This window comes from Oculina patagonica, chromosome 2, assembly GCF_052425735.1.
Source record: "Oculina patagonica isolate OP01 chromosome 2, crgOcupat, whole genome shotgun sequence".
Lineage (NCBI taxonomy): Eukaryota > Metazoa > Cnidaria > Anthozoa > Scleractinia > Oculinidae > Oculina > Oculina patagonica.
Window position 1 is genome coordinate 28,854,763 of NC_135759.1, and position 15,445 is coordinate 28,870,207.

General features: G+C 37.6%; 2 protein-coding genes across 2 annotated transcripts; both read left to right on the top strand.

Annotated features, from left to right (window-relative positions):
• Nucleotides 1–34: 34 nt before the first annotated feature.
• LOC144643952 (cyclin-dependent kinase 1-like) lies at nucleotides 35–8,162 on the top strand. Its single transcript, XM_078503352.1, has 7 exons — nucleotides 35–85; nucleotides 973–1,076; nucleotides 2,593–2,870; nucleotides 3,560–3,730; nucleotides 5,243–5,406; nucleotides 6,360–6,501; nucleotides 7,090–8,162. Exons 2-7 carry the CDS (start codon nucleotides 1,013–1,015, stop codon nucleotides 7,213–7,215), a joined length of 945 nt encoding a protein of 314 aa, XP_078359478.1. The 5' UTR covers nucleotides 35–85; nucleotides 973–1,012; the 3' UTR covers nucleotides 7,216–8,162.
• Nucleotides 8,163–8,962: 800 nt separating this feature from the next.
• Nucleotides 8,963–14,381, top strand: LOC144643951 (uncharacterized). Its single transcript, XM_078503351.1, has 7 exons — nucleotides 8,963–9,291; nucleotides 10,298–10,416; nucleotides 11,064–11,133; nucleotides 11,549–11,665; nucleotides 12,416–12,604; nucleotides 12,986–13,099; nucleotides 13,628–14,381. The coding sequence occupies exons 1-7, from the start codon at nucleotides 9,136–9,138 to the stop codon at nucleotides 13,808–13,810; spliced, it is 948 nt and encodes a 315-aa protein (XP_078359477.1). The 5' UTR covers nucleotides 8,963–9,135; the 3' UTR covers nucleotides 13,811–14,381.
• Nucleotides 14,382–15,445: the final 1,064 nt, after the last annotated feature.

The window sequence follows — 15,445 nt, forward strand, 5'->3', positions numbered from 1 at the left end:
GTCAATGGAACCAACGCCGCTATTTTCAAATACAAATCTCACGACAGCTCGCATTGTGGCCTTCAGTTTGAGACGCTTCTTTCAGGTTTGTGGACAATTTTTAACTGTATTTTAACTTTTCCTAAATACTTTTACATCTCGTATTTTAATTTATTTCAGCTTATACGTAATCAGTTGCTTAAGGTCGATTTGAATTTAAAAAAAATTACTATTCCAACGATAAATGAGTGTAATTTCTTTCCGTTACCACGCGTTGTTTGGCCTTGTGAATTCTAACCGACCAACAGCGCCGATTTTTCGTTTTATAGACACATTCTTAGAACATAACACCGCATTTTCCAAGCAGGTATTGGTAGATTGTTTCGGTTTTTATAATAAATACTTCGCTAGCTTAAAAAGCAAGCTGTTGGCTCAGATTATTTGATTAATTTAAACGTGGGCTTGCATGTAGATTACAGATTTTAAATGTCGCGCCCGATGAATGTGGCGGAGACGATTTAAACCCTTCAAAGCTTTTATTAGTCTGCCAACTTCGGTTGTTAACTTATTTTTAAATGTAAGAGAAATGTGATAACACCAAGGGCTAGCAATATACAAGAACTACGAATGTCTTTGTCTTCGGCAAGGGAAGCCATGTTACCGCGCGTGCATGCAAGTCATCTTGGCTTTCGTTCGAACACGCAGTTCTGGAACGGACTATAAAATATTCCTGTATTTCAATACAGCGATGGAGAGATAAATTAACAAGATAAATAAATCATCCACAAATGTATGAACATCTACAGCTGTAACGAAAAAAAAAACAATTTTCGTTCGAAATTTTCACTTGCTGTGGTTTAGAGGCTCTGGAATTCGATGGTAGCGGAGTATAAATTAACAGCCAATGAAACAGTTTGCCAGTTCCCTTCAAAAATGGACTTAATGTTATAAACGTTACACCGTTCTAAACATTTTGCTTTCAACATTTTCAAGGTAAGTCTTACGCAGTTCAGGATATTACAAACAATTCAGAATGGGATCCAAAGCTGGAGAAATGAAGATGGATGATTTCATTAAAATTGAAAAGATCGGAGAAGGTAACTAAAGTGGCTGTGTAATATGTGTATTGAAATTGTAGACCTTTGAAAGGGTGGATAACAGTAGATCCATTGGTAAATCACTTTCCTTGAAGTGTTGACAAAAGAAACTGGGCTATCCACTGGATAGTATCCGGTGAGTATATTTACACTCTTTTTTATTTTATAAGAATACAGTTTTTCCGACCCAGGCTGAATATTCTTATTTTTCTGCCGATTTTAGGCTGAAAATATTCTTATGAACATTCTTAGAACATTCCGTTTGACATTTCCGTTTTAGCAAGTATTGGGTAATCAATATATTACAAGTGTTTGGTGTCCAGATCTGTATCGTGTTACATTGTGCACATGTACCATTGGTTTTCGTTGCAGCCTGGCCGTTTTGGCTTTAAACAAAGCATTCCTCACAGAAATAAAGTGATGGAAATGAAAATACCAGATTTTGTTTCAACTAAAAACTACATTCTTTTCAAAATCTCAGCCTCGGGTTTATTCTTAAAATATTCTTAAAAGTTCGCAAATTTCAGCCTCGATATTCTTATAAACAAGATTCTTATAAAATAAAAAGATTGTATATGTAAATATCTGTCCCTTGAACAACTGTGGCCTAGTGTTTGCAGTGATACCAAAACTGTGAATTTGAAAGAAAAGGATTTTACACTTTTAATTTGAGTGTCAGTGTTTTCCTTTTCAAAAAGAGATGGTTTTGATAAAGGAGAAACAGTCAGAAAAAGTCATCAAAAATTCCCAAGACATCCTGGGATTGTTTGGTCACCAATGACAAATTTGTTTGCAGCTGGCAAAAAATTAATAGCCTATTGCCAGCTTGAAAGAAAAAAAGTCTGGCAAGAACTGACTGAATTCACACTTACCGGTATTCTGCAACTTTTGTTTCAAGTTGAAATCATGCAAACCAGGTTTAATGATTTGTGAATTTGTTTTTGTAAAAGCAAGTAAATTAACAGCGGACTCAGGTTGAGTGTTTGTCTCAGTTGCCGCATTTGTTGTCATGGTTGATTGATTGCGTTGCGAGGCAAAATGACAGGTCGCTAGGTGGGAATGACAACGTTCTTTCTGAGAAAAGCACATTGTCACTCGACTAGCGCTGTGTCTTGGATCTTATTTAACAATTGAAGATTAATAAGATCCAAGACACGAATACCGCTGGTCAAGTGACAACGTGGTTTTTCCCAGACAGAACGTTGTCATTTCCACCTAACAACGTCTGTCATTTTTTGCCCCACAACGCAATCAATCAACTGTGACAATGAACGCAACAACTGGGATCATTAAACGCTCAACCTGAATCCGCTGTAATTGGTGAAAATTTAAAAAAAGGCTTTAAAAAATCTGTGTTGTAATCCCCGGATCAATTTAGGTTTCTGGGAAACTGCTCACCTACCCCTCCCCAAACCTAACATTAACCCTTACTTATCGCTTTGGGCAAAATATTAGGTTTAGGGAGGGGTAGGTGAGCAGTTTCCCAGAAACCTAAATTGATCCTAATCCCCTACAGGTACATATGGTGTGGTGTACAAAGGCCGCAACAAGAAGAATAACCAGCTGGTTGCCTTGAAGAAAATTCGACTGGAATTGGCAGATGAAGGAATTCCAAGCACTGCAGTGCGAGAAATTTCATTACTTAAGGAACTAAAAGATCATCCAAACGTCGTTAGTCTTGAACATATTCTTCATGAAGAAGCCAAGTTGTATTTGGTGTTTGAATTTCTTATGTGTGACCTTAAGAAGCACTTGGACACAACTCGGGGGTTGTTAAGCGATATGTTAGTCAAGGTAAAACATCTCATATGTTGCAGGGATTTCAAAATGTTTTGAAGTACTGTAGGTGTCAGCAACTGGAAGAGTACAGTGTAGGTGGCTGTGACAAGCTGGGCTTGTCTCTCACAAGCTGATTGCTATGGCCAAAGTAATGGGTGACGTAAAATCAAGTAGCCTGTGGAACTGTGGCGGGTACCGACTTGTTTTGAAAAGCCTGATGTTGAGATTGGTGTGGATAATGATCCAGATTGTGAACAGCAAAATTAAAGAAATTATAATTACAATGCAGGATAATTTCTCAAGCGGCATGGTCTGTGATGTAGAGTTTCAAAAAAAATAATAAATCACACTCTTAGCCTGATGCAAATACCCCATCGTTCCTCTCTCTTTTCAACTGAAAAATTACAAATACAAAGTCAATCTTGAGTAGTTTTGAGAGAGTTCAAAATTTCTTGCAAACCTGAGCTGTTGGCACAGGTTCAAAGCAAAACTGAACATGCACTGACGTGGTTCACAAATTCATTTGCATGTTTGGATGCAATGAATAAAAGAAAAGGAATAATATAGTAAACAATTCATGGGAGTGGTTTTCTTAAAAAAAGAAAGCAAAGAAATAAATGTAACATTGTACACCATGATTGGGATATGATAGGTACTTATCAGTACAGCATGTCTAATACTCACTTGTGTTGCTTTCTTTTCAGAGCTACCTCTATCAAATTACAAATGCCATGTACTTTTGCCACAGTCGCCGAATCTTACATCGAGATTTGAAACCCCAGAACTTGTTGATTGACGAGCAAGGACTGATCAAGTTAGCTGATTTTGGGCTTGGGAGGGCATTTGGAATTCCTGTCAGGGCTTACACTCATGAGGTAAGAAAGGAACATTACAGTACATACAAAGGGATGTAGCTAACATGGCGAATAACAGTTGGTCATCGGACATGATGTCCGGACAATTTTTGTATCGTAAATCATTTTACGGCAAGGATGAAGAAAACTCCGTCCGACCACAATTTTGTTTTCTCCGACCAAGATGGTCTCTTAGTAGGACATATTTCCTTTCAAGTGAAAAAAGTTTTTTGCAGCCCTGCGCTAAGATTTTGATTTTGAAATTTTCTTGAACACAGGCAGAAAATTTGGGTCACTTACTCACATTAAAAAAAGATCCACCCAGACACATTCTTTTAGCCGGAAAAATCAAGTCCTCAGGCGGTTATTTTTTCGCCTTCTGCCTATCATTCACATGCTGTTACAACTGCCTCGTCCCCAGTCGCTCGCGATTGTTGGGAGATCTCTCCAAAACCCGCGCGGCCTTTGAAAAGCCTGTGGCGGAGGCAGCTGTTACAATACATGCAGTGCAGTTAGGGAGCAAGTATCGGTTGACAGCAAAAATCATCACAGACTAAAGTTGCTCAGTAACGCTGGCTTGTATCCTCGTTGCACCATGCATTACTAGTTACATATCTTGTGCAGTGCCAGGGCTTTCAACAAGATTTGAAGCAGATGCTGGGATCGAAATCCTCTGCTGAATAAATTGTAGAGAAGTAAACTAAGACCAGCAAGCAACTGCCCCTGGCCAAGTTTTTTCAAGCCCTAACATGCCTGTCCTGGTGTAGCCACCATCAGAGAGGTGCTGTGCTTGTTTATTGAAGTGATAGATCAAACATAAGGGACAGTGCAACTGTGTTTATGGGGTATCCAAACATCGAGGGTAAAAGGTAAAGCCTGCTGTCGAGCCAAGTGGCTCATCAGGCCGGAGCTTATCCCGGTTTCTGTAGCATTAAGCGGCTAGGAGTATTGCTACTCCCCCCTGGATGGGATGCTAGTCCATCGCAGGGTTACCCCCCAGCAGTAAATTCGCCGGTACCCATTTATACACCTGGGTGGAGAGAGGCACTATAATGAGAGTAAAGTGTTTTGCCTAAGAACCCAACAGAATGACCCCGGCCAGGTCTCGAACCCGGACCGCTCAATCTGGAGTCCGGCGCACTAACCATTAGGCCACCGCGCCACACACCTCCCTCGAGGAGAGAGTTGAAAATACCACATGGTGTATTTTGACGAAATTTGAGCTGTTTGGATAGCCGATGAAACTCCAGCGTTTGTTATATCTTCTCAATCAAAACAAAAACTACAGTGAGAGTGAACAGAGAAATAAAATTGTAAAAATCTATGCTACATTGTAATTACTTCTGGGTATCCAAAGCTCCTTCATGGTTATTATTTTCTTTGTTTTCACTAGATGATTATGGGTTGTAATTGTTTGTTTAGATTTATTAATGAGTTTGAGAAATTTACTTCCTGATAAGATCATTGAGAAAGATGCCTGTGAATGCATTGTTGTGCTAACATGTTGTTCTCTGCATTTTTCCATAATTTTAGGTAGTAACCCTGTGGTACCGTGCACCTGAGGTTCTCTTAGGATGTCAAAGATATTCCTGTCCTGTGGACATCTGGAGTGTAGGATGTATATTTGCTGAAATGGTTACAAAGCAACCATTGTTTCGTGGAGATTCAGAAATTGACCAACTTTTCCGTATTTTTAGGTTAGTAATAAATCAAACACTCGACTTCTCTAATGTCACACAGGATAAATATAATCTTCAAGTTGAAATGAAAGTCCTTTTGATTTCCAACAGACAGAACTAGTTAACTCTGTTGAGAAATTGCTTCCATTAAATAATAATAAGAATATAATAATAATAGTAATAATAATAATAATAAGAATAATAAGAATAATAATAATAATATAATTTTGTGTTGAAATTTTGACTCGCTTGGTTAGAGGGCTGCACTAGTATTGCAGAGGTCATGGGTTCGATTCCCGTTCAAGCCTGAATTTTTTTCAGGCTCGCTTTTCTCAACTGCTTAAGTTGAGTACATTACTGCGACGATCTTTAATTTGCTTAAAATGTATATCCGCAGTACAAATATATGAATTTCATATATTAATTTCATATCTTCTCCATCCACGGTTATATTATGAACTCACAAGTGACCAGCTCCCAGTTGGCTTGATAGCTCAGTTGGTTAGAGCACTACGCTAGTATCGCAGAGGTCATGGGTTTGATTCCCTTTCAAGCGTGAATTTTTTTCAGGCTTGCTTTTTTCAACTGCTTAAGTTGAGTACATTACTGCGATAATCTTTCATTTGCTTAAAATAATACAGTCATGTGTCAACTATACAGTACAAGATTCTTCCTTTCAATAAATGGCAAAACTAAACCAAAAACAGCACTAGTCATATGTTCATAACTTTTCTGCAAGAAGTTATACACCAAACACTTGTAATTGATACAGAAATGTCATATGCTATATCTAAGAATATTAAGAGAATATTTTTAGCCTAAAATCGGCAGTACAATAATCTAATATTCAGCCTGGGCTGGAAAAACAATAATTTTATTCTTAAATAGAAAAAAAAAGAGTGAAACAACCAACCAACAATTTCATTTGTAATAGTGAAAAAAGGTTGCATTATGCTGTTTGAACTTCACAGAATCCTAGGTACCCCAACAGACAAGAACTGGCCAGGAGTATCCCAGCTTCCAGACTATAAACCAAACTTTCCAAAATGGAGTGGAGAAGGGCTGAGGAAAGCAGTTCCTCAACTGGATAGCAATGGACTTGATCTATTAGAGGTACATGTGTATACATGTATAATGTTTATCAAATAGACTCCATTTTTATTGATGTCTTCTGTGATCTTTTACTTAAAAGACTCATTGCACATTTGGAATCTATTTGTTTCATACAACAATAGTTGCTTGAATTGTGTTTTTCCCAGAGCCTTGAATTCAAAGTGCTCAGAAACCCTGTTCATGGTCAGGAAGAACTGTTACAACAATAATTTAACTGAATGATAGAAAGTGGAAATGTAATGGAAAAACTATCCTTAATTCTCTGCACATAGCATTACAACTACAGCAAACACTTATAATAATTACACTTTCCATAGCTGTTTTCAAATATCAGTTTGTCCTTCTTCTTCAAGCTTGTTGAGCTCAGTGAAATGTCTCTCAAGGTAAACTATGGTTGAAGGCTTGTTTCTTGTTGGAGATTTGTAGTGAGCTGAAATTCTTTTTGTTTTGTCCGTGAGATTTTAAGCCTGACTTTGACTATGAACTCCGATCACACGCGAGTCTTTCCACATAGTGATACCCGTATAGTAAACTAATATTGATAGCTTTGAAGTTGTGATGCTAATTAATGCTTCTTTTTTCACCTAGCAAATGCTTGCGTACAATCCTGCAAAAAGGATATCAGCCAAAGCTGCATTGGATCATCCTTACTTCAACGACTTGGATCTTTCAACTCTTCCTGCCACCAAACAAATGACAATGAATGGAATGTAAAAACAAATACAATTGCGATTAATTTAATTGATCCTTTTTTCAGTTTAATTCTGAATTTTATTTTCATTCTTGTTGCCTACAATCTACACAGACATTGTGCAAATTGTACATAAATTTGATCGACACCTATTTCATGTTAGTATTCTAGCTCTGCACCAAGTTGCTTGATATATATCTCTTTATTACTTATATAAAGTTCTAATAATTTTTTTTTTGCTGCCATTTGTACATATTACATTTAGTGTTGAACAAAATTATATTAATATTTTTTAATTAAAAGTGTATACAAATTTAATTAGTTTAATTGTATGATAAATAAAAGCAAAGCTCATGCATTAAACAAATTTTCCATTTACCATTTCTATATGTCAGCTTTAACGCAGCACCAATTTTAATTTGCTTACAATAAATTACTTTTCATTGTATGTCTTTTGCCAAATACCTCATTCCAAAAAAAAAGATTTTGTTATGAAAATATAATGCTCAAAATCTGCTTGGTTTTTATCTTCACGTTTACACAGAAAAATGTTTTTGTTTATTGCTTTCACATTTGAACGAACTAAAATAATTATTGTAACTGTATTATATTAATGGCTTTTAATAAGACCTGTTACCCAGGTATTTTGTTTTGAATGCCTTGCTATAATTCACTCAGCTTTCTGTGATAGGGGTATATTTTCAATTTTTCTGCTTCTTATATTTTTTTGGCGCAAGGGCAGCCATTTTATACAAAGCTCTGCTTTAATTTTCTGTCAATCACCATTGTTTATTTTATAGTTACATTATTGTGTTAGTAACTTTAATTTAAAGTTGGATACTGAATTTTTATTTCTTTCATTTCTGTGAAATATTATTTTGGACTATTTCCCTTGTATTTATCTTCTATAGTGTTCTTTCATTTGTTTACTGTAAAACTTTTATCAATAAACAAAAGCAAATTACATGTATGTTACCTTATATATCTCAATTTTTCTTGTAAACACTAAAGGAGGGTCCTATGTCCTGATACCATATTTTTTGAAGATTTGCATTTGTATGTCAGACTGTACTCTAATCTGTCTGATGAGGCTCTCCCACGGGTTTCAGGGAACAAGGGAGCATAGCCATTAACTCTTTGGGAACGTGGGAACAAGAGCATAATTCATCGAGGGAACAGACAACACCAAAATAAAAGAAAATACGTTTAGGGAATTTGTTGGGAGCCGGCTTGGGCCCCTTGTCCCCTAGTCCCAACAAGGAAACATGTCCCCCCACCCGGGAGGTTCTCTTATTTCAATTCGACAGAGTAAACTTCAAATATGGTTAACGTTGGGACATTTCAAGGCAGTAAACCTCAGTGAACAATGTTTATCACGCATAAAACAAATCAGAATCATTAATTTAAAAAATTGGGAACAAAAGCTGTGTTTCTGAAATTTTAGGAAAATGGAATCACGAAAATCGACAAAATGCTTTCAGGGAACAAGGAAAAATTTTATTGGGAACAAAGAAACTTGTTTCTGATATTTTAGGACCCCTACCCCCAGCTGGGAGATCCTCTTTCTCATGCATCCAGCGAGCTTCAATCTGATTTCCTTAAAACAACGTTTTCTTGCTTTGAGGGTCTTTATTGGAGTTGTGTTTTATGGTAATCAGTGGCTTTGAAAACAAACCTTTCTCCATACAGGAACATCTTGGCCGTCTGAGCATTTTGTTCACTCGATTGCGTGACTGATGCGTGCCTTGTTTGTATGGGATGTTCCATGCATCTTATATAAAGTAACTGATCAGGCTGTTGTTCGACAGTGCACGAAAGTGTTTGTCAGTTATAAATTTATGGCTTTTACAAAGGAAAACCCACCATTTTGCAATTGATCACTGTCTCAAAAAGGGTTTGTGTTGTGACTGCCCAAGTCTCAAGCTAAGAGGGGTTATTTTACAATGGAAACGATACCAGTTGTCGACTTTGGCCCCTTGAAGGAGACGACTGATGATCGGTCCTCTGAAGCATTGAAACGAGTGGCAGATGAAGTATACCAGGCGTTTAGCACAGTTGGATTCGTTTACATCAAGAATCATGGTATTTCGCAGGAAAAGGTAATGTCAGACCTCCACAAGTTAAATATCGCATTCGAATATTGCCAATGATTTTGAGCATATCTATCTATCCTTGTGCTGCCACCTGGCTTGTCAGAAAGGGTGAAGCAACCTTTGTTTTTTCCCCTCAGGGGTAGGAGAACCTTACAAGGGAAAGTCTCCTGGTTAACAATTTAAGTTGACAGACATTATTAACTTCACATTTGGCCTTCATCCCGTTTGGGAAAATGGGACGGAATTTTTGGAGCTGAAGGGTGGTGGTCCCGGTGGCAGTGCTCTGGGGCCATCAGGTTTACGGTAATGATATCGATTTAACGCCCTTCTTCAAATAAGCGCCCTCCTTCAAATAAGCGCCCCTCTTCGAATGTGTTTTTGTCAATAAGCTCCCCTATTCCAATAAGCACCCCCATTTTAATAAGCGCCCCCATTATTCTTATAAGCGCCCCTATTCTAATAATATTGTGGATAACTGCCCCTACTGAAGTCATCGACGCCGAATAGTAAAAAACTCATGAACATTCACCGTACCGTACTAAAAGTCGGCTGTTGCATGTCCTCGTCATAAACCCAGTAATGCAGTCCTAGTGCAGCTGAGTGACAATGGCATAATGCGAGTGTCTGCGCCTTTACAAATAACGTGACTTAGTGGCTAACGGAAGGCCTCCCTGGCAAAAATGCTGGCCCTCCTGATGGGGGGTTAGGCGTGGTACCAATGACCCCATCCTGTAAAAAATAGTGATGGAAACCAATTATCCTCAATGACCATCTTAAAAATTCCCTTGCCACATCAATCCTTTGACAATTTTCTCTTACCCAGAGTGGTGTGGGTGATATGTGCATTTGCTCTTAAGAGCCATCAGGTCATTGGTTTCTGGTCAGGGATAAATTTTCATGTACAAGTAACAGCCAAACATCAGAGACGTGTACTGCATCAGGAACCGAGCTACACCACCATCATGAAAAATTTTTTGGAGATATTTGATTACTCAAGCCATATGTTTTGCAGATTGATGGCATTTTCAAGCTGTGTGATGAATTTTTTCAACTGGATAATGCTGTCAAACAAAGATGCGCCCGATCAGCTGATGGAAGTGGACATGGCTGGGTGGCCTTTGAGAGAGAAAAGTAAGCTGATTCAGTAAGTGCAAATAAATGTATTCCAGAAAATATCTGTACCCTCCCCATGAAAGGGCATAGGAAAATTCCAATGGATTGAGGAGTCTCAAAAGACAAAATGTTTACTGGAAAGTATGAAGTTTTAAATTTTCTGGATGTTTGGGAGGACTCAAACCAAAATTCCTTCCATTGGAGGGGTATAGAAAATTTCTGGAACAACACAATAATTATTGTTATGAGAAAGAAGTAGTACCTGTTTGATAAGCATGACAGAAACCAAAAATCTGAGTCCTTACGGAAATTGACCCTATGACCTGCCGATGCCAGCAGGATTCTTTGAGATGCTGAGCTTAACAAGGAGACTTGTGGCGAGCTACAGTACAGACATGTAGGCTATTTTTAAAAATATTTTTTCAGGAATTATAAAGTAGCAAAGAACTTAATGTTTATTGTCAGTTACCTTCAAATGCTGAAATAAATTTATTTGTCAAAAGATGTGCATGAGGCTAACTAATGATGATTTCAAAACTTTTTTTTGAAATCAAGTTTACATCAAGCAAAAAAATGTAGCTTAAAATATTTAACGTAAAGCGCAGTTGTCATACAGCTATTTTTGGTATGTGTATATATGACAGGGCTTTACTCTTTGTTGGCAGAGTAAGTTCAGACCGACCAGCTGATCACAAGGAAGCCTTCAATATTACAGAGCCACAAAATGATCAACGGGTAAGTTATTCACTTTAATGTGGCTAAATGAAATTTAGGCAAGGTTAAACTCAAGTCATGCGCGCCAGTGGCACCTTGTGTCAGTCATGTATGTTGCTTCACATGCCTGCTTTATCAGCCATGTGCAGACATGCAGTTATCTGTTTGGCCATGTGCTTAAGTTTAGCGTGGTTTTCTGCTCCACTCCTCACAGCTCCGTCTGATACTTTATCATGGGTCTGCTATATTAATATTAGCTCTGTGAAAGAGTGTCCAAAGTACTAATCAGAAGGTTAATTATATAGGGGGTTGGGAGCACTCGGAATTTCTTTTTCCAAGTATGCCTTTGCCATTTACTTTCACAGTTACAATATTTTTTTGATTGCCACTGTGTATTTGCTACTTATTTATATATTTGACATGTTTTAATTTACAGGCATGGCCTGATGATAAGATACCATATTTTCAAAGTGAGGTTGCCTCATTTTTTGACCTCTGTGGTGACCTTTCTTTGAGAATTCTCCACATTATGGCTCTTGGACTGCAAATGGAGGTACAAAATTTTTTTTTTCTCTGAACCATTGCAAGATTCCTTTCATTTTTCGGATTTCTGCCTTTTCACTCATTTCCACCTCTTTGATCCACTTGCTAAATACCTTTTCAGTCCCTGTCTTTCATTAGTTTTTTCCATTCTGAGAGGTCAGACTGGGTGCCAGTTTTTTGTTGCTTTCGATTACAGCAAGAACTAACAGTCAATAGACCCACAACTACAGTAACCAGTAGAGCTCTTGAAAAGAAATTGTCAACAACAATTTCCTTTTCTGAAAAAAAAAATTCTTTTAGTTGTTGACAACTAGTTTTCTAGCCTGTGTACGGAGCGGGACGGCTGTACACAGGCTACTAGTTTTCGTAGTCTGTGAGAAATTGGCCACAACTAAGCCATTATCAGTGGAATGTGGGAGGAGGCTTGATAGAGGATATTTGAACCATAGTTATCAATAACGTAATGGCCACAAGTGTGTGGAGAAGCCATATTGAGAGCTAACACAGGGTGCAAGACCCTAAAAAAACAACTAAATTTTGGAAGTTCCATATGCCATATTAATTAGCGTATAATGATAATGATAATGATGACTATGATGATATTCTAAAATGATGATTTCATTTTACAATGTAAAGCAGTCACTCATGGGAATTGTTTACTAGATACATTGTAATTATTACAGTGTATCCGTCTGTATCTAGTACTCGTGAATGATTGTTTTTTACTTAAAGTGTCATTTTCTTAATGTTATTGCTACAGAACCCAGATGTTTTTACAACCACTCACAAGATTATGGCGAGCACAAAGAACTGTACCACCTTACGATTGTTGCACTATCCTAGCATTTCAGAAGACACAATTGTCAAACCAGGACAGATTCGCTGTGGAGAGCACACTGACTTTGGCTCAATCACTTTACTCTTTCAGGATGATATGCCTGGATTGGAGGTACTATGTTCTATGTAATTATTACTTTTGAAAACTTCAAGGGTAATATTACTGAATCCTGAATGTTTAGAAAGAGGGCATTTTTCGTTAACTTTTGCTCTCAGTAGATTATGCGGAAGATTCCTTAACGAAACGGTTTTTCAAGCAAATTTTAGCAAATTTTGATCAAGCAAATTTTGCCATATTTATGTCATGAACACGCAATCTTGTGTTCCCACATAGCATTTAGCATTAATATCCGTTGACATGTTTGCGTGTTTAATATCTGCAAATGTCTGAAGTCACCCATGACATTAAGCAAAAATGGTATAATAGAAGCTTAATAGAAGCCGTCGTTATCACAAAAATATATCGATTACTTTTTTGGTTTCCCCTTGCCAGGTATTACCTCTTGGTTGTACAGAATACGTACCTGCCCCTCCCATCCCTGGGGCAATAGTTGTCAATGTGGCGGACCTCATGCAGAGATGGACCGCTGACCAGCTGAAGTCAACGGTACGTTTCTTAAATAGCTGTCACAGAAAACCCGCTTTTTTAAAAGTGCCCATTGTACTTAGGTCCTTTACATTCGACTCCTAGATGACCCGACTGGCACATAAAGCCAGTCTTCTTTATTTCCTGGTCAGGATCAACTAGGGGAATTTTAGGGCCTGTTTTAAGTGATGCCTACATTTTACTCCCAGTAAGTTTTCAAGGCTCTGTATTATTGAAAAACGTCACCGCGTGACAGGTGCAGAACAGGAAAACAAACAGGCGAAAGGATCACAAAGCCTGTAATTATTTTGCATCAACTTATTGTGTTCCCCGAGAAATTTTATTAAGCATCCTATTTTGCAATAGTCGCGTATTCTGAACTCCAACCTACTCGCCAACAAGGTAAAAGCAATTATAGTATGTGGAAATTTTCATAGATGCCACTCGTACACAAGGGCGGTTGCTTTTAAACATGTAAATTGACAGTTTCCTGAGCTTTTTCAGTTAACATAAGTCATTAATAACGTTTCATTTTTCTTGTATCTTCAGCGCCACCGAGTTTCAATCCCAGCAGAGGAGTGTCACAAGCGTGTCCCTAGACGTTCCCTGGCGTTTTTTGTCCACCCTGATGATGACACAGTAATTAAGTGCCTGGATGGGTCGGAGAAGTACCCTCCTATAACGGCATATGATTACCTTTGGCAGAGGCTTTACGCAACATACGAATACTAACTAAAGGGTTACAACAGTCTGAAAATAAGAAGAAACAATGGAATTTCTACTGTGTTGTTTTTAACGCCTGGAAAATTAACGTATTGGTCATGCGGTTAATGTCTTGGCAAAGTGAAAGTCAGAAATTTTGTCAAAGGTGCAAAAGTGAACTCAGATAATCTAGGATCTTTTAATATTTTAATTATTATTAAAATTGTATAGCTTACATAAATATATGGCGCTGTTAAAAAAAAACACCGATGCGTTCACATTGAATTGATTTGGAGGTGTATCTCGAACATCTCAGCTTTTGTCACTGTGAATATAGCAAAAACAATTGTTTTAAAGGTACGTTTTGGACTTCTACAAATGACACTGGCCCCGTGTTTTTTGTCACAGTTCGTCACGATAATAGCAAATTTAAATGAGTTTATGGGCAATTAAATTGTTTCAATTACGAAAGTTTTCCTTTTTATAGAAACAAGTAAACCTCCGCAAAACTCTTAGCCTGCGTGCTATAAAACCCATAGTATTTTACAGAGTTATGTCTGAAATAAAAGTTCTATTCGTAGTGGCTGGAATTGGTGAATTTAGTTAACCCTTTGCGTACCAAGTGGCCATATATGGCCACATAAATACAGGCTCCATTCGGGCGACCTTAGAGGAGGGATTTAAGGGGCTGGGAACTAATGCTACATTTTAGTGTAGACTACACAAAGTAGTTTTTCAGTTTTCTCGAGGATTTCTTCGATCGAGCTTGTTTTTACACAAATGTCGAAGGTTTTTGTCATTCAAATGTTTGAACGAGGTGATTTAAAAATGGCGGCTCATCACGATGGCACTACACTAGATTTTGACGCTCAAAACAATGTTAAAATTCAATTTATCGACGAAGAAGATTTGCCACTCGAACATCGAGCATCTCTGATCACAAGTTTTATCCTGGTGCATCGGAATCGAGCTCCGAGGATTCGAGTGAAGAGTTCGAGGAGAAAGAACACACTGCTCAGAATGAAGTGGAATTTGTTGAAGTAGAATGGTCAAGAAAGGTCGAACGAAGAGTAGATATTGACTTCAGTGAAAGACATGGAATAAATGTCAACACAAGAAACCTGAAATCGTGTTTGGATTTATTTGAGCTCTGTTTTTAGACAGCAGGTATGGCAGTCGTGATCAGATGCTAGTTAGGCAATTATAATTCTGACTAAAATCCTTCCAAGGGAGGTGTTTTGTCCTCAGTAATATGTCTTATCCCTTAAAACATTGTTTAAAGTTGATAAGGATTTGAAATAAGAAGGCAAAAGTTGCATTTTTTTATTTTGAGCTAGGGATTTCAAAGTTCCTTTAAAAATGTGCATAATTATGCAAATTATGCCTGTCATGACGTCACAATTTTGACATGTGTCATAATTTTTATAAGTGACGTGAAAGTATTTTTAATGTACTTTCTAAATATATATGGTTTTATAGGGTTTTTGTTGAAATATAGAGCCTGACAATCATTCTTGTGAAGTATACTCATTTCAGTGTAAATAAATACCACCCCCCTTGGTATACAAAGGGTTAACATGCCGTAAAGTCTGGATCCGGGCCCGGTTGTTCAAAGCACTTTTAACTAATCCAGGATTACCATGAATTTTAATTTAAGTTTTGTGA

Coding starts and splice junctions, on each gene's coding strand:
- LOC144643952 (XM_078503352.1), top strand. CDS start 1,013: ATGGGATCCAAAGCTGGAGAAATGAAGATGGATGATTTCATTAAAATT. Junction 1,077..2,592: donor AATTGAAAAGATCGGAGAAG/GTAACTAAAGTG, acceptor AATCCCCTACAG/GTACATATGGTGTGGTGTAC. Junction 6,502..7,089: donor ATGGACTTGATCTATTAGAG/GTACATGTGTAT, acceptor TTTTTCACCTAG/CAAATGCTTGCGTACAATCC.
- LOC144643951 (XM_078503351.1), top strand. CDS start 9,136: ATGGAAACGATACCAGTTGTCGACTTTGGCCCCTTGAAGGAGACGACT. Junction 9,292..10,297: donor ATGGTATTTCGCAGGAAAAG/GTAATGTCAGAC, acceptor TATGTTTTGCAG/ATTGATGGCATTTTCAAGCT. Junction 11,666..12,415: donor CTCTTGGACTGCAAATGGAG/GTACAAAATTTT, acceptor TTATTGCTACAG/AACCCAGATGTTTTTACAAC.